The sequence below is a fragment of the Lygodium microphyllum genome, chromosome 6 (assembly GCF_053477565.2).
Source record: "Lygodium microphyllum isolate KBCC chromosome 6, Lygodium_microphyllum_v1.1.10, whole genome shotgun sequence".
Classification (NCBI taxonomy): domain Eukaryota; kingdom Viridiplantae; phylum Streptophyta; class Polypodiopsida; order Schizaeales; family Lygodiaceae; genus Lygodium; species Lygodium microphyllum.
In genome coordinates, this window is record NC_141140.1 from 103,593,598 (window position 1) to 103,611,250 (window position 17,653).

Genomic DNA, 17,653 nt, shown 5'->3' on the forward strand with positions numbered 1-17,653 from the left:
TAAAGATGGTGCACATGAAGCATTGGAAGGTGGCAGGGGCATTAGTCAACCCGAAGGGCATGACTATGTAAGCAAAGACGCCCCACTCAGTGGCGAAGGCAGTCTTGTGCCTGTCCGCAGGATGCACTTGCACTTGGTTGTACCCTGAGAAGCCGTCCAGAAAACTGTAGGCTTCCTTGCGTGCCACTCTCTCAAGCATATGCTCGATGTATGGCAATGGATAGTTGTCCCTCTTAGTAGCAGCGTTCACCTTCTTGTAATTGATGCATACTCAGATTTTTCCATTCTTCTTCATCACGATGACTATGGACGATACCCAGTTTGTGTGTTCAATTTCTTAAATGAATCCCTCTCTCATCAGCTTATCAATCTCCTCTTTGACAGCATGAGCGTGTTTTGGATTCACAGGGTACGGTCGTTGCTTAACTGGCATTGCGTTTGGCGTCATGGGTATGTTGTGAGTCATGATACTCGGATCTACCCTCTTAAGCTCTTCTAAGGACTAGGCGAGCACGTCTATGTACTCTCGCAAGAGAGCGGCAAGACTCGTTTCTTCTTCCTCAGTCAAGTCATCAGCAATGAAGACTGGTTGGGGTGTTTCCCCTTCCTGGGCTAGGTTCACCTTCTTGACCTTGGCTGGTCCCTCGATCAGTTCACTCGTTTGCCCTTAATGCTTGGCACCTAACACAACTACTACCCTATCACCTTTTTTGAATTTCATAAATCGTTTAGGGAGGTCCTGTGGTTTTCGCTGTTCTTCCATTCGTGTTCTCTGGGTTGTTTTGCATTTTTTTGCCTTAATCGTCTACGCCTCAGGTGGACGGGTAGGTCCCCCTTGGTGCATCTGGCCGTGGGCGGCCTAGGGATTTCTGGATCACTATCCGAACTAACCTCCGACTCAGAGTCGAACTCCCCGTCCTCGCTAGAAGAGGTGGTCTCCCCTGGTGGGTGCGTAGTTCGGACATCGACTCTGTCTTAAGCACTGATGTCATTCCTGGCTGGGCTAGGCCTGCTTGCTCAAGGTCTATGGCTCCTACGTGTTCCAACTAGGCATGATCACATTTCATGCGCATGACTCCTCGCTCTATCCTGAAGATACTCTTTTTCTGCGGCTTGGAGTCTGCTCGTATTTGCTCTATTTCTTGTCCTTCAGTGTCGTATTCCACGGTATCTACCTCACCCTCACTTTCGTTCACTGAAGGATTGACAGTCTTCGTATTCATCGTTAGAATCCTCTTCGTCAGACTGCTCATCGTCTCCTAGGGCTTGGTATATCTCTTGTCATTGGTTAGGAACTAGGGCCCAGTTATACATGAGGTTTAAGTCATGCATTCTGGTCCATTGCTACTTGGATTTATCTAAGAGATCCTGGAGTGGTTTGAAGTTTGTAGTTGGATTGCCAGCTAGCTTGTCCGTTAAGCATTCCAGTATCTCCTGGAGTTCCCTTTTGTTGGTTGGGACTTGGAAGTTGACACGCTTAGGTTTCCCACGAAGGGTTCTTGCCATCATGCAGACTGGTACGGAGGGTGTGTCGTTAGACTTGCCGATTGTTTTGATGGCTTGCTCATACACCTCATGATCTGAGAATGGCAGGTCGATTGTAGCAAGGACATGCATCCAATCCCGGTCATCCTCTGGGCATGGGATATACTTGATCAAGGGCCCATAGGACTTCTTGACCTGGGTATTACCCTTGAGCATAGCAGAGATGGCATCTAAGTCGACTGGTGAGGTCTTCCAAGTGTCCATCTCTATTCTCACGGCATCCGTTCTATTGCCAAGGAAGATCAAGCTGTTACCCCAATCTTCGATGACTCTAGCATTGCGCATCCAGGGTTGGCCTAATAGGATATCGTAGTCCACTCCCTTCATGACTATAAAGTCCACAGAGAATTGGACACCTGTGCCGAATGGCTTGACTCTCATACCGTTTGGTAATGTGACATTAAACCTAGCAGTTTCGATAGGCGGGTTTCCCCAATTCTGAAGCACCGCATGGCTAAGCACACTAACCCCAGCTCTCGTGTCCACGATTCCCTTTCTCGTTGTATCGCCTAGGGCTAGAACCGGTAAGACCGCATGCATCTCGGAACCTTCCCAGAAGGCATTGACGTGTAAGGATTTAGGCATAGAGTGCAGCGTCAAACTCGGTATTTACATCTCTGTATCATGGTCATGAGGGTCTGTTGTGACCTACTCTCGTGACCCTTCAACCCACTGCTTAAGATCTTGCCATAGGGTGGGATGCTGCCTAAGCACATCTCCCAGGCTAAGTGTTATAGGGGTAGTCACCAATGTGGTCAGGAGATCGTTGGGTGCTTGTCTTTCTCCTAACCTGGATTGTCCTGGCCAATAGCAGTGATTGGTCTGCGGCCCTGTAGCATCAAGGCTTGGCCTTAGCGGCACTGCTTGTGGTGCAGTTGCTTCTCTCGACTTTGGTTGAGGAGGTGAGATTGGCGTGCTTATGCTGGAGAGATCATCGATCTCGTCCTCTATGATGGCCTCAGCGTCTTTTAGATGCTCTTGAGCCTCCTTCACCCATTCCTTCACTTTTTCTATGGCCTCTAACTGTCGCTTCGGATGCGGGTATTCCCCTACCTTAGCACTTCCCTTTTCGGCCGTCTTAGGGGCTAAAGTCTCTGCCTCTGCGTCAGAGACCTTCTTTCCAGCAGCAGGCAGAGTTGTAGCACTCTCCATTTTTAGTGCGATTTTAGCTTCCGACCTCTTCTTCTTCCACCTGCGACTTTTCTTCCCTATCGAAGCTGCGTCAAGGTTGCTAGGTCCTAGCAGTGATATGTCGGCTTGCTTTGTCTGGGCATGGGTCATGACCCGCAATGGGATAGGTGTAGCCTCCCCATCGAGGTTTTTGACACCGAACAACTCCAATGGGACAGATGGTACGTTGGCTGAGCTAGAAGATAGCTTTCGCTTTGGGCAATCGATGAAGAGATGAGTGATTCCGCACTCAGCACACCTTTGGTCAGCCTTGTCTCTGTTTTGCTGCTCCCTTTCAGGGCAGCGTGATGAGACATGACCTGGGTGACCACAAGTCCAACAGGTGATTGGATCCGTGTCTGCCCTCCTAGGCCTCTACCTTGTTCTTTTCCTAACGCCATCACCGGCACGGGGCGATAATCCATGAGGACAGCGTTCCCCTCATCGTCATGCGAGACGTAAGGGCATATGTAAGTTTCTTCCTCATTTGGTTCTTCCACGTAGTGGACTGGAGCATCGCTCGGTGGATGGATAATGTAAGGACCAGGTGGTCTGGGTATGCCAGTAGGGTTTATGTCCACCCTAGGAACAACTGGCTTAATGTCGTTAGGCGCAGGAAGGGCCAATGGGGCTCCCCTTCCAAAGAACGGCTGCGGCTTGTTTGCTAGGTAAGGCTGGCCATAGGGTTGCGAGTACGGAAGTCTTCTTGGTAATCTACAAAGCGCGACGTCATGACCGAACCTACCGCAGTTAGCACAAGGTCTTGATCTAGGGTCTTGACACTCGGCTGGCAAGTGGTTTCCGCCATAGTACACGCATTGGATGTGTGGGCGCGTTGGTCGTCTCAACATGTCTTGCAACTTGGCTAACTCCATCTTTACATCAGCCAAGTCTTGGTTCGTCTCGGTGGCCTTCCCTTTATCTTGGGATGATGGGACTCATCGCTCACTAGAGGCTGACGCTCTCTCTGAGCTTCGTGAGTTAGTCTCTTCTAGGTTCGAGCTCCTGAAGCTCCGCTCTTTCAGCTAATCATCGACTCTGATGGCTTCCTCAAACACTCTAGCTAGCACGTCTCGCTGCAAGCTCGAATTGCTTGCCAAAGCCTTATATAACTCCTCGTCTCGAATTCCGCTGATGACAGTCGAAACTGCTCTTTCAGTCGGTTGCTCGCCCATAGGGATTCTCTCGAAGAGACTCCTCATGTGGGTTATGTAGTCGTGAATGTCCTCCTTCTCTTTCTGCTTGACGTTCATCAAGCGTACTAGCAGATTATCGGAGTATCCAAGCTCGACAAATCTCTTAATGAAGAGATCCTTAAGGCCACTGAAGTTGGCTCGTTCTGCGGCATCTAGGCTTGTATACCAAGTCCTTCCCTTGTCACCTAAGCAGAGCCCGAACGCTTGAGAGCGTTGAGTCAGGTCGTTGAGGCCGTTGGCTTCGCAGACTTGCTCGAACTCCTCTACAAAGCTGTATGGATCATTGTGAGGTTGGTATTTGTCGAGTTGCTTGGCAATAATAGGGATTTTAGACTGGCTCTTTAAGCCTTGGTTCGCTCCTAATCCTACGAGCAGCGATGTCGCTAGTGCTGCGGCACTTTGCTCTGTTGCCATATTATCTAGCAATCGCTTAATGAGAAGCTCGCTCAACGTCAAGTCTCCTTCTAGGGCTCTCTCGTGATCTGTTCGGTTTCTACCTGCTAAGTTCAGTACTCATTGTACCTCACGCAACTCCATGCTTTGCCTTTGGCTCCTAGCCTGCTAGTCCCTATTGTATTCGACTATGCTTTGCAAAACCTTGTGGGTAATTTTCTCTCTTCCTCTAGTTCTGCGATGATAGCGTTTGCCGTCCTGCCGCAGTACTCGTACCGGGCGTGTGCATCGTAGCTGCTGACCAGCTGGCTGAATAGCCTCCGGGAAGATATTCAAGTCGAGTTCCTCATTAGACCTATGGTCTGAGCCTCCTTCTGCCATAGTCGTGTTGTCGTGCTCCACCAAGCTGTCGATCAGGTTGAGTAGATTTGTCAAATCCACGTCGTTGATGCCACCTGCTTGGTCCTACTTCGCGCGTTGATGGTTTGTCTACGTCTTGGGTCCTCTCCTACTGGTGGGTTTCTTGAGTAGTTTATCTGAGTGAGTTCCTTCAGTTATTGAATACAATCCTCAATTTATGGTCACTCAGTGTGCATGTCGCTTCTCATGCACTTGTGCTCAATCAGGCTTTCAATTTCCTTAAGTGCATTCAAGTGCGGAAATTCAAGGTGAGTGCAACAAACAATCTCGAAGCGTCTTACGCACTCTCGCTTTGTTTCGGGCCTGATAGGCTTGTTGGTCAATTTTTTGGTTGCCTTGACAGGGTTTAGGGTTTTTCTAATATGTTGCCTCGTTTGTTTTTGGCCAATAAGGTTTTACTGCTCAGCGCTTTGCGTCTAGGTCTCTGGGTCTCGTTGCTGCCTGCTTCAAGCTGCTAAGCGGCTGCTCCCTACAATTCGTCTATTCCGTGTGCCAAAATCAAGTTCTGAGCGTCAGAAGGACTTTCAACAGTTTGCACTGCTGAGCTCTAGTCGGGTCAGGTCAAATTTCTGAGAATTTGATAAAAATTTACACTCGGCCCAGTTGGTCCGAATTGCAAGGTCCGAGTGGGTCACTCGGACCCGGACTGAGGCACATGGGCCGAGGGCCAAATTCGTGACTCGGACAGGGTAGACTTGGACGGGCCGAGGCGCAGACTCGGACAAAGTCGCTCTGACGGGCCGAATGGTCAATTCGGACGAGGTCACTCGGACAGGCCGAGGGCCGAATATGACACGTGGCCGAGGGCCGAATCCTATGGCTCGGACGGGGCCGAGGGCCGAATTAGTCGATGGTCCGAATGGTTAATTCGGACGGGCCGAGTAGGTCTGGGCCGAGGGCTGCTGAGGGCCGATTAGGGTTTCGAGCCGAGTGGGCCGAACGAAAGAGGGCCAAGGGCCGATTCTGGGACTCGGCCCAAAAGCGACCGCTCGGACGGGCCGAACGCAGCACGATGACAACAGCAAGAGGTCGATTTTGCTCGATTCTTGCGATTTAACCAATCATAGCAAGCATAAACCTCCAGATTCTATCTAGGGGGATAGAGGAAGGGATTCATATACCTGAATAGAGCGTAGGCTCGTCGATGGTGCGATCGGATCGAATCATGCGATGGCTCTCTCTCTCTCTCTCTCTCTCTCACTGAAATGGTCACAAATGAGCTCTCCCTTGGTCTCTTGGCTCTTATACCCCTTCTCGGGTATGGTGTTGATGCCCTCAATCACTCACTTGCCGATCTTAGGCATCACAAGCGAGCTTTTTACCACTTTTTGCACAATTTTTGCCCTGTTTTGCCCTGTTTTGCAATAGTAAACCCTACCCTTCCCAGTGGGATTTCCTAATCCTAACGTACGCTAAATGCAACAAGAATCGAAAGCAAAAAACTGAAATAATTTCTCCATGTTTCCAAATCATCAAACAAACAAAATATCCCAAAATACTTACTTGTTTTGAGGATCAAAAACACCCAAACTTCCTACCTATCTCAAGCTTTGTTTCGGGGATGAATCCCTTACTTCGATGCTCGATATGAGGTGCGCAAGTGCTCAAGCTTGAATCCATTAGTTTCGGCAATGGAACCAAAATGTAGTGGGAGCTCACGCTCAACCGCCAAGACCCACGAACCGCTTATTGCTTCAAGTGTTTCAAGCCGAATGCTAATGGCTACCTCTCACATAGCCTACGTGCTCTCATGCCTACTGGGTGTAGTGAGCTTACCTTCATGCCGATCGAGTTGCCTCCTCTCCTACACACTTCGGTAGCTCCACGATCCAAGTGCAAGCTTCAAGCAAGCTCGATCCTTCCGCTCCAAGCTCCAAGCTCCATCGCCGCGAGCAAGATAAGAGAAGAGAAGAGAAGAGAAGAAGAGAGGAGAAGATGGAGAGCTTCTCCACCCCACGGTCCCTCACCCTCACACACTCACTCCCTCACACTCTCACACTCCCTCTCTCAAGCACAAGCTCAAGCAAGCAAGAAGAAGAAGAAGAAGAAGAGGACGAGAGCTACTTTTGGCCACACACAAGAATGAGCTTCCATTCACTTTTTGAAACTTTATATATACAAACCCTAAAAACCCCATGGGCGCCCATCCCTTTTTACATGACCGGCCATTGTGGCAAGGTACCTTTTTCTAATTCCCTCTTCTTGCTTCATGCCTCTAGTCTACACCCGTCTAATATTTTACAATTGGCATAGGAGGGAGCCTGGCGCTCTTTTACAAGAGTTTTCCAAGTTTTTTGAGGCGCCTTTCATTTAAAATTGCTCTTTTTGTCCCGTCTTAGCTTTGGAGGTCGCCTGCATGTCTTTGCTCTTTTTCCATGTTTTTTTCTGCTTTTTCCTTCCTTTTTCCGCCATCTCGACTTGGGGTTAACACAATGGAGGAGAAAGTGAAATTTTTTTGTATGTTGCATCATGCAACCATTGAGAAGTGGCTTGCTCTGTAAGAGTAGGCTAGGAAATATAGGAAATAAGCGCGATCGGAATTTCGACGTAGTACGCACCATCGATCGATTCGATATCCTAAGGGCATGGAGGAGATGCCGCGGTTTATGTCTATGCGATGGTTCATGAAGCTTTGATTATAGCTTCTTGCGAGGGGGGAGGTCTCTACTAAGGAGTGGGAATACTCAAGGGGATATAGTTCGAAGGTGACTGCATGTTTTATAAGCTATTGTATCTAGATTTTATAAGCGATAACTAATCTAACTGTTTCACTGTACAATACAAACTCTATAGTGTGATGTGGTCGCACGGACGACATTTTCACATTGAGTGTATCGACAAAATGCGCTCCACAATGGATTGTGGTGTCATGGCAAAGTTGAGCAAGAGAGCCAACATCGAGCCACATATCCAAACACCATTATAGATGAGATGGAGTATTTTGGGAACTTGCAAAGTATTATCTCAGTGGATTACCATAGCTTCTCCATGATCATATTCGATGTACAATGGTTCAAGGTGGTATTGGAAGGAGCTGGGGCAATCGTTCGGCGATCGTCTAGATTTTTGAAAATAGATTCGGAGAAAAGATGGATGGATCAGCATGATACGTTTCTCTTGCCAGCCCATTGTGAACAGGCGTATGACCTACTTTTTAAAAAATTTTCATGACATAGAACAATCACAAATGTTGAATCACTCTTATATGTGATTTTGAACAAGTAATTTTCTATTCAAACCCCTAACAACCTTGATGGTGTTATGTTGTGCCATCAGCTCCTCGAAGTGTGAGAGTGTATGATGAAAGCAATGTTTCCAGCATAGATGAGGAGAATATGTAGGTGGAGGGGTCGATATTACGGAGGGTGGAGGTCGAAGAGGGTGAGCGTGTAGGGGAGGCAAACACAAGTAACGATGATGGAAAAATAGGAAGCTAGGAATTCTTTGAGAACGAAGTTGACTCCTTCTTCTGTGGTGACCTATCTATAGACCTTTTAGTGCACGTAGAGTTGTGCCAGGAGATTGACATGGGATGATAGACTAGGTCATACTTGCTGCATCTGCCTACTCAATTCATTGATGAATCACTTTTAAGGGTACTTTAGAATATGCATTTTAGTTAGCATCATTTTTTTCAGAGTTATATTACTATGCTTTACTTTAATCTTTCTATTGATTATGCTAACATCATTTTTTGTCTATGCAGGTTACCTTTTGACGATACTTGGAGAGTAGGATGAGTCAAGGGATGAGCGACGAGGAGTTGTAGGAGATATTCACACATATGTCTCTAGATCAGATGACCTGATTTAGAGATACAACGGATGTGGAGCTGTCTCAAACACCATTGGGCCATTCCGTGAAATCTACTTCAGCATGCTCTAATGCTTCTATTTCCAGTAGATGAGGTTGATGCTCCAGATTGGGATGGGGACAGAGGGAGTGATTCTGGGGGGTGCTATGGAGATGTGGATGCTGTGAGCCCGTGGTCGGTTCTAGATAGGGATGCTACTCCTTGCTCTCGTATAGGTTCCAAAGAGGGTGGCTCAGGTGGGTGTTGTGGAAGCACCGATGCAATGTCTCCATCTCGTCGTTTTGCTGGATACTTGTCACCTCTAGGATTTGTTACACTTGTGGGGACATCCATTCCAGTGAATGTGGGTTTTGCTTAGTTGTTAGTAGGTGGCACTTCTATGGGTACTACTCTAAGAGATACCACTCTTGTGGGTACAATAGATATATAGGGGTCTCCTAGTTATGCCGAGGAGCACGGTCGTAGGTGAGGGCACACCTTAGACGTACCCCAAAGGGGTATGGATACATCGTAGATGATAGGACATGTGCTGTGATTATGAATGATGAGGGAAGGAGGGTGATGTCTCGCACGAGAGAGTTGTGCCAACAAGTTTTTAGGCACAACATCTTGGACCAGTGGAAGAATATACCCGAGGGGAGCAAGGACTATATAGTGGCATCCTTGCATGAGGAGTTTTCGGTACCTATTGCGGCATAGAGGTTTTCCACTAGTGGGTGGATGATGGAGTGTATGCGTACATATATGTAATATAGATAATCGAACGTATGTAAGGCACTCAAGAGTGGCGCCTCAAAGTCTGAATGGCTAGACATAGATGATTGTTGGTAGAGACTCAGGGAGGAGGCTACAGATTCTCCAAGATGTTGGCGATATCAATGGGAGGCAGTGAGGGTACGATTGGAGGCAGGGATCGTGCATCATTTGGGGAGTGGCGGCCACAGGACTTATTTGGAGAACTTTGTAAGTTTTTCTTTTGTTCTTCTTGATTTCTTATTTGCAATATCACTTGTACTAACAATTGTGTATAAGCTAGTAGTGGGTAAATTTTTTGGACCCACACCACCTTGTCATCGCACCATTGTATAAACTATGCCCTAAAGGGCAATGCTAATAAAGATGAGCCAAGAGAAACTACTTGAAAGTTGGGACCGCCCTCCATTGTGGTAAGTTTGGATATTATAATGCCTCATTGTATTGTCAAAGATAAGAGATAACTAGCATTCCTTCACACGTAAGGGATGCTAGGCCGCTTCACAATACCCTCAATTGTGGCAAGTTTGGATACTAGAATGTCTCATTATATTAGCAAAGATAAGAGACAATAAAAATAGCCTAGAAGGAAAGAAGTGAGCTCCATCATTAGTTAGCATGCACATGCAAGGAGACTCACACATGGTAAAATAAGGGAGATACTTTAATGCTTCATGTTTGCAACATTTCTTTGATTATAAGTTCTTCAAATTATATTTCGGAGTATGCTTACTTTAAGATATGCGATTCCCTTTAATATTTAGCATGCAATCAAATTTATATCAATCTATTTTTATGAAAATGATATGCAAAATGGGTTATAGGTTGCATCATGCTCTTCCTTTGCAATACACACTTATACACATGCATACATTAAAAAAAACCCACAATCATGCCTCCATGCGAGCACTCCTTCTCATGTCCAAGAGTGTGTGCAAGCACAGAGACACACACAAAAACTGTGCGCACATATGTACAATGGATGTTGTAGCATGTCCATGCAAAACTCTTTATTGTTTCACACGAAACATGTCTTCTTTATTCGTTGTGAGCAAAGGCAGCACGACAACTTCGCTTTGCTCACAAATGTGGAAAGAGCACCGGCGAGCTTCATAAGCCCGTAACCATGCAATCCAGTAGGCCTGGGCTGGCAACGGTGGTATTTGTGTGATTAATAAAACCAGAAAATCAGGATGTTTTGCCACGTGGCAAACTATCGAGGATGGTCCACTTGTAAAGAAAAGAGTGGTGCAAAGAAGAAACATTAAAGTCTGTGAATTTCCATAGTGGAGGGCTATCTCGAGTTTGTGGCTATGGAAGAGAAGAAGAAAACGAGGCGCGCCAGCTATCCATTCACGGCAAAGAAGAAGAACGTGACACTGTACGTGACAAATTCCTCTCCCTTGGCAGTGCTTTTCTGAAGCAGGGGTAATGGCAGCCACATCGGCCCTCAAGCCCGTGGTTTCTCGTCACCAGGCATTCTCCCCTTCATCTCCCTCCCCTTCGTCTGCTTCCTCTTCCACCTCTTGCGAGGCACTGGAGCTGAAAGCGCGTCCCCGGCTCGCCCTGCGCTTCCCTTCGTCAAGCAACAAACTGCGGCGTATCTATTCATCGTCGTCATCCTCGTCTCCGAATGGCCGCCTCCTCCTTAGGGTTCACGGCAGCAGCGGCGGTGGCAGCGATGTGACGGTCTCAGAGCCCGAGGCCCCGGTTGCAACGAGCATTGAACAGGAGAACGACAGCAGTTGGCTGCCTGTGATCCCAGTTTCTGCCTTGCCCAAGGGCGAGCGCCGCCTCATCCGTCAGGATGGTGAGGACGTGCTCCTGCTGTGGTATAAGAGCGAGGTCTATGCCATCGAGAACACATCCCCCGCTGAGGGAGCGTACAGCGAGGGTTTCATCAATGCAAGACTCACACAGGTAGCACTCCATCTTCCCTCTTTGCATCTCAACTGATGTCATTTTACAGCTGGGCATCAGACACACACACCAAACCAGACCTCATGTATGTGTGGCAGGACGGATGCATTGTTTGCCCCTCCACAGAGAGCACATTTGATCTCAAAACTGGGGAGATCAGGGAGTGGTTCCCCAAGAATCCTGTGCTGCGTGTGCTCACACCACCACTTCGAAACCTGATCATCTATCCAGTCAAGGTAGATGCAGAGTATGTATACATTAACACACAGTTGCAGCCAGATTCCAGAGCCGCAGGGGAGTCTGCAGAGATAGTCTTTGGTGGGCAGGTGCAAGCTGGCAAGATTGCATCCAACATTGAGGTTGATGAGGTATGCAGAAAGGTTCTCAAATTTAGAATTGATAAGAGGGCGCTTTACTTGTGTTGTTACATCTCAGAAATATTTGCGATTTATTCCACTTTTTCATGCAGATCCGGATGGTGGTTGATGAAGGTGAGGTGGGATTTGGATTTACTCCTGAGAATGAGATCATCAATGGCCGGTCAGCAATGGTGGGATTTACTGTTCTGCTCATCTTTGAGCTTATCACTGGGAAAGGGTTCTTGAAAGGGATTGGCTTCCTTGACTTCTTGTACCGTTATTTACCTGACTTCCCTATCTTGAAGTATTGAGCTCAAAGTTTATGGTTTGGTTTCACTTTTGCTCTTGTGAGAGGCCACCAGGAGGATATGAGATGCTCTGGGCTGTAATGAAGCATGAAAGCCCATTTTCATTTAATGACAGATCGCTTTCCTGGATATTTTTTCCTTTTCCATAATTTCATCATGTATGGATGTAAACAAAGTGTATGGAATTACGGAGAACTATGTTTTGTAAATTACTGGAGAAATTCTTCTCTTTTGGAAAGTAAATCAATAGTGGCAAAACGGTTGCTCTGACATGTGGATCTGTAAGTCAACTTGTGAATGAACAAAAACTGGCTGCAGGTGTCCAAAGATAGGTGTGATAGTTTTCCAGACTTGAAGAGGCAGACAGAGAACATTGCGTCTTTGCTTTATGAACGCTCCAACAGCAGGTCTTCAAGATACCCCTTTGTCATTTCATTCTCTCGGAGTCTATCATCTGAGGAACTCTTCCTAATGGCGTACTTGTCGTTCTGGGAGAATTGTATTGTTTGCAACAGATTTTTGCATGCTTGCACCTGTGTATCAAAATATGGATGATAATTTGGTATCGACGAGTGTGTTCAACTTTGATTCAGATGACAATGTTTTCCCTTGTGTCTGTGTGCATTGAACCACAGGGTCAATTATTGCAGTAGCAACAACCTTTGTGTGACTATGACTTATGAACCATATGACAGTTTCTTGCAGGTGACAGTTTCACAAGACCACAACTGTACACTTGCACACAGATGGGTGCGTAGCTTGGCAGGCATCAAGTGGCAATCGAGAATGCAAGAGTGGTATGCATACATAGGCTTTAGTTTTGATAACCAATTAATCAGGCTAGGCTTCAATTGGATGCAGTGGCATGTAAAATAGGCAGTTGATATTAGTGATTGTGAAGTCAAATCAGATGCTTAAAAACAGTCGGTGAATTTCATTGCAGATTTCAGATGTCTTGTACCGATCCTCAATATCACAATCGAACTATCAACTCACTTTTTTAATTCTATGTGAATTGACATATCTGCAGATTCAAAAGATTTTGGTGTAATTCAATTAGTTTTCATCCTTCTTCTGTGTTTGTTGTTTTCAGATCTTGCTAGCTTAGAGATTCCCAGTAGTGACAACCAATGGGTGTGAAGATGATATGCTGTTTCTTATAGTAGTGTGAAGCTACTTTTAAATCTGTAGCTCCTGGAGGCAGCGAATATCAGACCTGCAGTTTCATGTAGGGGGGAGGGAACTTAACAGGACATGAGCATAGGTTTCATCTCAATTGATTCTGGCTTGGTAGATTGTTGGTTCTCTATGAATAAACCTTGTAGTAGTACTGACCTGCATAGAGAAGAGAATCCATATGTTGAACTACGATGTGTGTGTAATGTAGGAATTTTAGATCTTGTCATTTTCACTAAGCCTAGAATTAGGGTTTAGTATAAATAGGTGGAGCTAATTCACTTTTTTGCGGAACCTTTTGTTCATTTGACGAGTATTGATCTCCTAGAGTTAGCACTGTCTTGGGGTGTGTACCAAGCATCATTTCTTGTATCTTTCTCGTATGCAGCCATGGCTACCTTGTGTCATGGAATTAATGGCAGTTGGATCCATGGAATGGCTATGATTTTACATTTCTGTGTCTTTCCTCTGTTATTTGAGGAGTGGATTAACTGATTATGTCTCTTTTTACATTGGTAACAGAGCAAGGTTTTGGGTCCTGTCATGAAGTCATTTTCAAGCTTAGATATTGTTGCAATGGTTAACTAGAGTCTCATATTTGGTTATTGTGACTAGCTTGGTTGGGGGTAGGCTTTTACAGGTAACTGTGACGAAGTTTGGAGCTACTCCAAGAAATTCTTGGCAATTTTGGCAAGGGGCTACATCATTTTAGCTATTGTCATCAAATCTGGAGCAAATTTTTGAAGCCTTGTGGTTAAAATGGGGTTACAAGAGGTTGGAGGAGACTAAAAGTCTCACTACCTTTTTTAAGTAGGGTTTCATCATCTACTTCCTCATCTTTCTCAGGTTTTCCCAGCAAGGTCTAGTGGAGAAATCCACTCCTCCTCTCACAAGCCTCTTAGAACAAAAGCAATTTTAAAATCAAGCCTGTCAGTACTTGGGGGACTTGTGATTGCTATATCTATTCCAAAGCTTCAGATGAAAAGAACAATGAGGCATATTTTGTTGCAAGTGCAACTACCCAGGCCTCTAGAAGGGCTTCTCCTCGTGTAATTTTCCATAGTTTCACATAACCTGCAGCATCATTTGTCAAGAGATGTTGTTTGTCATTCAAGATTGTGTGCCCGGTTGTACTAGGAATGGTGCAAGGTGGCTCCGTGTTTAATGGAACAGGTGCTGAGCTTTCCAAGCATACCCATGCCCTAGCAAAGGATAAAGTGCCTGCTACAAAAGAACTTGCACCAATTGGTTGATTTGAATGACTGAGGGATGCTAACTGATGTCTTGAGCTACACCCTACCCTCAATGAAGCAGCAACAGTTGTGAGTGGGAATGCAAATGCAAGAATGCTAAGCTAGCAACAACAATAGTGAACAAGTAGCAACAACAGCAATTAACCACAACAACAATTTATCATGGTGAGCAATAGCAGTAACAATAGGCCGATCTATAACAGCAGCAACAGCAGGAGCTCAAGGTCATTTCAGTATCAATAGCAGCAGGGGCTCATAAGCTCACCTTGATTTTCAATAGTTATAGCAAATCTGGAGGTGCTCCCAAATGGGATGCTCAATGCAAATATCAAATCTAGCCATTGAGGTGTGATAGGGTAAGGCATTTCTAGCATCAGATTGTTGCTTGGTTCCAATTGGCACAGATTGTGGCTTTGGTTAGGAGAAGAAGACTTCAAGTGAATTGGGATAGTGTATTTTACAAGGATCTTCTTATAGTGTTTTGATCATGGTTTCTTTGAAAATTCTAAAAGTGCCAAAGATGGATCAGGTGGATATAGTAGATCACAAACAAGTGATGAAACTCTATTTTAGTCATAATCTTTTCAGCCACTAGGTTCCCAACAGGGTTGGCATGGGGATTATAACGATTGCATTATGATAGTGGGTACCATGAGCATTGATATGAGCAGCATGCATATGGCCATGCTTACTGTAACGGACAGCAGCATGCATATTATGGATAGCAACATGCATACGCGATGATTATGCCAATTCTTATGGGTAGCAGTATATGTAATTGAAGATCATGCATATTATGGACAACATCATGAAATGGACAATATGTTGTTCATTATTCTTATGATGGTCAGCCATCCTATTGTGAGTTTTATGGTGGTCATCAACCATTTAATAGGTATCCTCAACCACATTATGGTCATCAATTCCGAGCAGTTTTCTTTTGGACGTACTTATGACCATACTTCTTTGTGGCAGCATGCTGCATATGTTCATGATGTATATGATACAGATGAACAGCAGTCTTCTTTATTTGATCCATATGTGAAGGATGCATAGCATCCACATGCATTTGGGTAGCATCATTAAGAGAGGCCACATCTACATTCTCCCGTATTGAACAAGTTATCTACTTCCAATGCAAACTGCACTTATATTGCTGAAATAAACAAAGATAGCAAGTCTTCAACCAAGGTCACTTGGAGTAGATACTTAACCAGTGACAAGATAAGTGAATTGTATGCTCAATTTATGCAACAAGTGTGATGAAACAAATGTTTTTCAGTCATAAAGACAAAAGCAAAGCTAAGAATGCAAGAATAACTTGGGCCATTGAAGAGGTGGATGAATATGATGAATCCCTTCAAGGGAAACCACTTAGAGCATCCCATTTACACAGCCTAGAATTAGGGTTTAGTATAAATAGTGGATGAGCTAAGCCACTTTGTGGAACCTTTTGTTTATTTGACAAATATTGATCTCCTAGAATTAGCACTAGCTTAGGGTGTGTACCAAGAATCTTTTCTTGTATGTAGCCATGGCTACCTTGTGTCGTGGAATTGATGGTCATTGGATCCCATGGCATGGTCATAATTTTACATTTTTGTGTATTTTCTTTGTTATTTTAGGAGTAAATTAACTGGTTAGAGTATATCTCTTTTTATAGAGATTTTAGTCACATTCTCTCTCTTATTTTAGAATATGACTCCATTTCAAGTTTGAGCAAGCCTTGTACTTTGAAAGTAATTGCTCAATACCAAAAGGGAATTACTCTTCAATATGAAGTACATTGCCATGCAAGGGTCCTTATTGTATTCAAAAACAATCATTCTTACCTCTCAATAGCTTGGGACCAACCCTCGTAAAGGATAAGGAGAAGTAATATCCACAAAATTGCTACCAATAAGTAGGGAGATTGGTGCACAGATCGGACGTTGTATGCGCGCGTAGTGAGCGTCGGAAAGTCCCCAAGAACAAAAGAACTCTACTTTTGCACAAAGAACAAGAAAGAAAGCTTGCACGATATGAAGCAAGAGACTAATTGGGTACAATTTTTCCCCATGCCTTGTGTGAGCGCTCCACAAAGTATGTATTTGATATATTATTGATCTCCAAGCTCAAAAAATAGCCCAATTTACAATTAGCACGCTTTAGCTTTTGTGTTTGCTTTTGTCACACTAAAGAATTAAAGCTATTGGGCGCCCAAGGATCGGGCGGTACCCAAATATAATGTCCAATACAAATATTTAAATCGTGTGTCCATGTGCATACAAAAATAATAAATACATATTAAGCGCTTCAATAAATAAGCGCGTCAAAATATTGGCGCTATGCCTAAGATGCGCGCCCATAAAAAATGATAATGATTTGAATACACGCTATTCTCCAGTGTTTCCCAACGCCACCGCTGCCTGCTCTACACATCAACTGAAGCATTCACAATTATTAGAAAATAATAAAATTAAACCGACAAAAGTGAATACCTAGCAGTCTTCAGCTACAAAATAAATAAATTGGTTAGAACTCAATCTTAATCTTAATTTATTACGAGTGCGTACTTTAAACTCATAAACGTCTATTAATTTAAATATGTATTTGGCGGAATTACCCGCTATGAAATCACCTACTTGCACATTAAATTAACAAGACGCCCGAAAAGGACAAGCGTCCCCATTGACTTTTCGCACAAGGAATCCATCTTGTGTATGAGCCCCGACAATAAAATTTTACAGAATCCACTGCAACACCTCACGGAATCCACCGTGGAATATGCCTCTTGGCATCATACCCCCGGGGTGGGATAGCAATTGTCCTCAATTTCTATTAGCTCAATGTGGAGCCACAGTGTAGGGAAAGCACTTAGGTCTTGAGCGTGCATCCATTGGGCCTCTTCAATAGGATGATTTTTAAACTTAACCAAATATCTAGAATATTTACGGCTAGTTCTAGTGGTCATAAAGTTAGTATCTAGAATAGTTTCAGGCTTAAGGATTTCAGTTTCTTTTTCCAGCAAAGGAGGGATTTCATATACAGGGTGTACAAGTAATTGTCCTCTAAAAGGTTGTAATAAATTGATACGAAAGTTGTTGTGGATTTTCCAGTGTTGTGGTAATTTTAGTTTAAATGCATTGTCATTGATTTTGTGAATTATCTTGAAAGGTCCATAAAATCTAGGGGCTAATTTTACAATAGGTTGTTTGTCAACACTTTGTAATCTTCGCTTTTCAATTCGTAACCAAACATAATCATCAACTTTGAAACTCATAGCTTTTCTTTTCTTGTTAGCTTGTTTTATGTATCATTGCTGGGCTTTGGCAATCATATCTTTAACTTCATAAAAAATAGTAGC

At 44.6% G+C, this 17,653-nt stretch overlaps 2 protein-coding genes across 5 annotated transcripts; both read left to right on the forward strand.

The window, feature by feature from the left end:
• Positions 1 to 10,576: 10,576 nt before the first annotated feature.
• On the forward strand, positions 10,577 to 12,148 carry LOC148034886 (Rieske (2Fe-2S) domain-containing protein). Its single transcript, XM_087679822.1, has 3 exons — positions 10,577 to 11,211; positions 11,310 to 11,579; positions 11,681 to 12,148. The coding sequence occupies exons 1-3, from the start codon at positions 10,723 to 10,725 to the stop codon at positions 11,879 to 11,881; spliced, it is 960 nt and encodes a 319-aa protein (XP_087535948.1). The 5' UTR covers positions 10,577 to 10,722; the 3' UTR covers positions 11,882 to 12,148.
• Positions 12,149 to 12,164: 16 nt separating this feature from the next.
• On the forward strand, positions 12,165 to 15,681 carry LOC148034887 (uncharacterized). Of its 4 annotated transcripts, none has more exons than XM_087679823.1 (4): positions 12,165 to 12,285; positions 12,574 to 12,675; positions 13,670 to 13,744; positions 13,901 to 15,681. In XM_087679823.1, the coding sequence occupies exons 1-4, from the start codon at positions 12,176 to 12,178 to the stop codon at positions 13,971 to 13,973; spliced, it is 360 nt and encodes a 119-aa protein (XP_087535949.1). In that variant the 5' UTR covers positions 12,165 to 12,175; the 3' UTR covers positions 13,974 to 15,681. The 4 variants fall into 4 exon arrangements, with proteins under 4 accessions (XP_087535949.1, XP_087535951.1, XP_087535953.1 ...); XM_087679825.1 differs by having other exon boundaries at positions 13,685 to 13,744; XM_087679827.1 differs by having other exon boundaries at positions 13,695 to 13,744.
• Positions 15,682 to 17,653: the final 1,972 nt, after the last annotated feature.

Excerpts from the sequence above, each read along its gene's own strand:
- LOC148034886 (XM_087679822.1), top strand. The coding sequence starts at position 10,723 with ATGGCAGCCACATCGGCCCTCAAGCCCGTGGTTTCTCGTCACCAGGCA. Across the intron at positions 11,212-11,309 it reads TCAATGCAAGACTCACACAG|GACGGATGCATTGTTTGCCC; the intron begins GTAGCACTCCAT and ends TATGTGTGGCAG. Across the intron at positions 11,580-11,680 it reads CCAACATTGAGGTTGATGAG|ATCCGGATGGTGGTTGATGA; the intron begins GTATGCAGAAAG and ends TTTTTCATGCAG.
- LOC148034887 (XM_087679823.1), top strand. The coding sequence starts at position 12,176 with ATGAACAAAAACTGGCTGCAGGTGTCCAAAGATAGGTGTGATAGTTTT. Across the intron at positions 12,676-13,669 it reads CAATCGAGAATGCAAGAGTG|CTTGGTTGGGGGTAGGCTTT; the intron begins GTATGCATACAT and ends TATTGTGACTAG. Across the intron at positions 13,745-13,900 it reads AGAAATTCTTGGCAATTTTG|GTTTTCCCAGCAAGGTCTAG; the intron begins GCAAGGGGCTAC and ends CATCTTTCTCAG.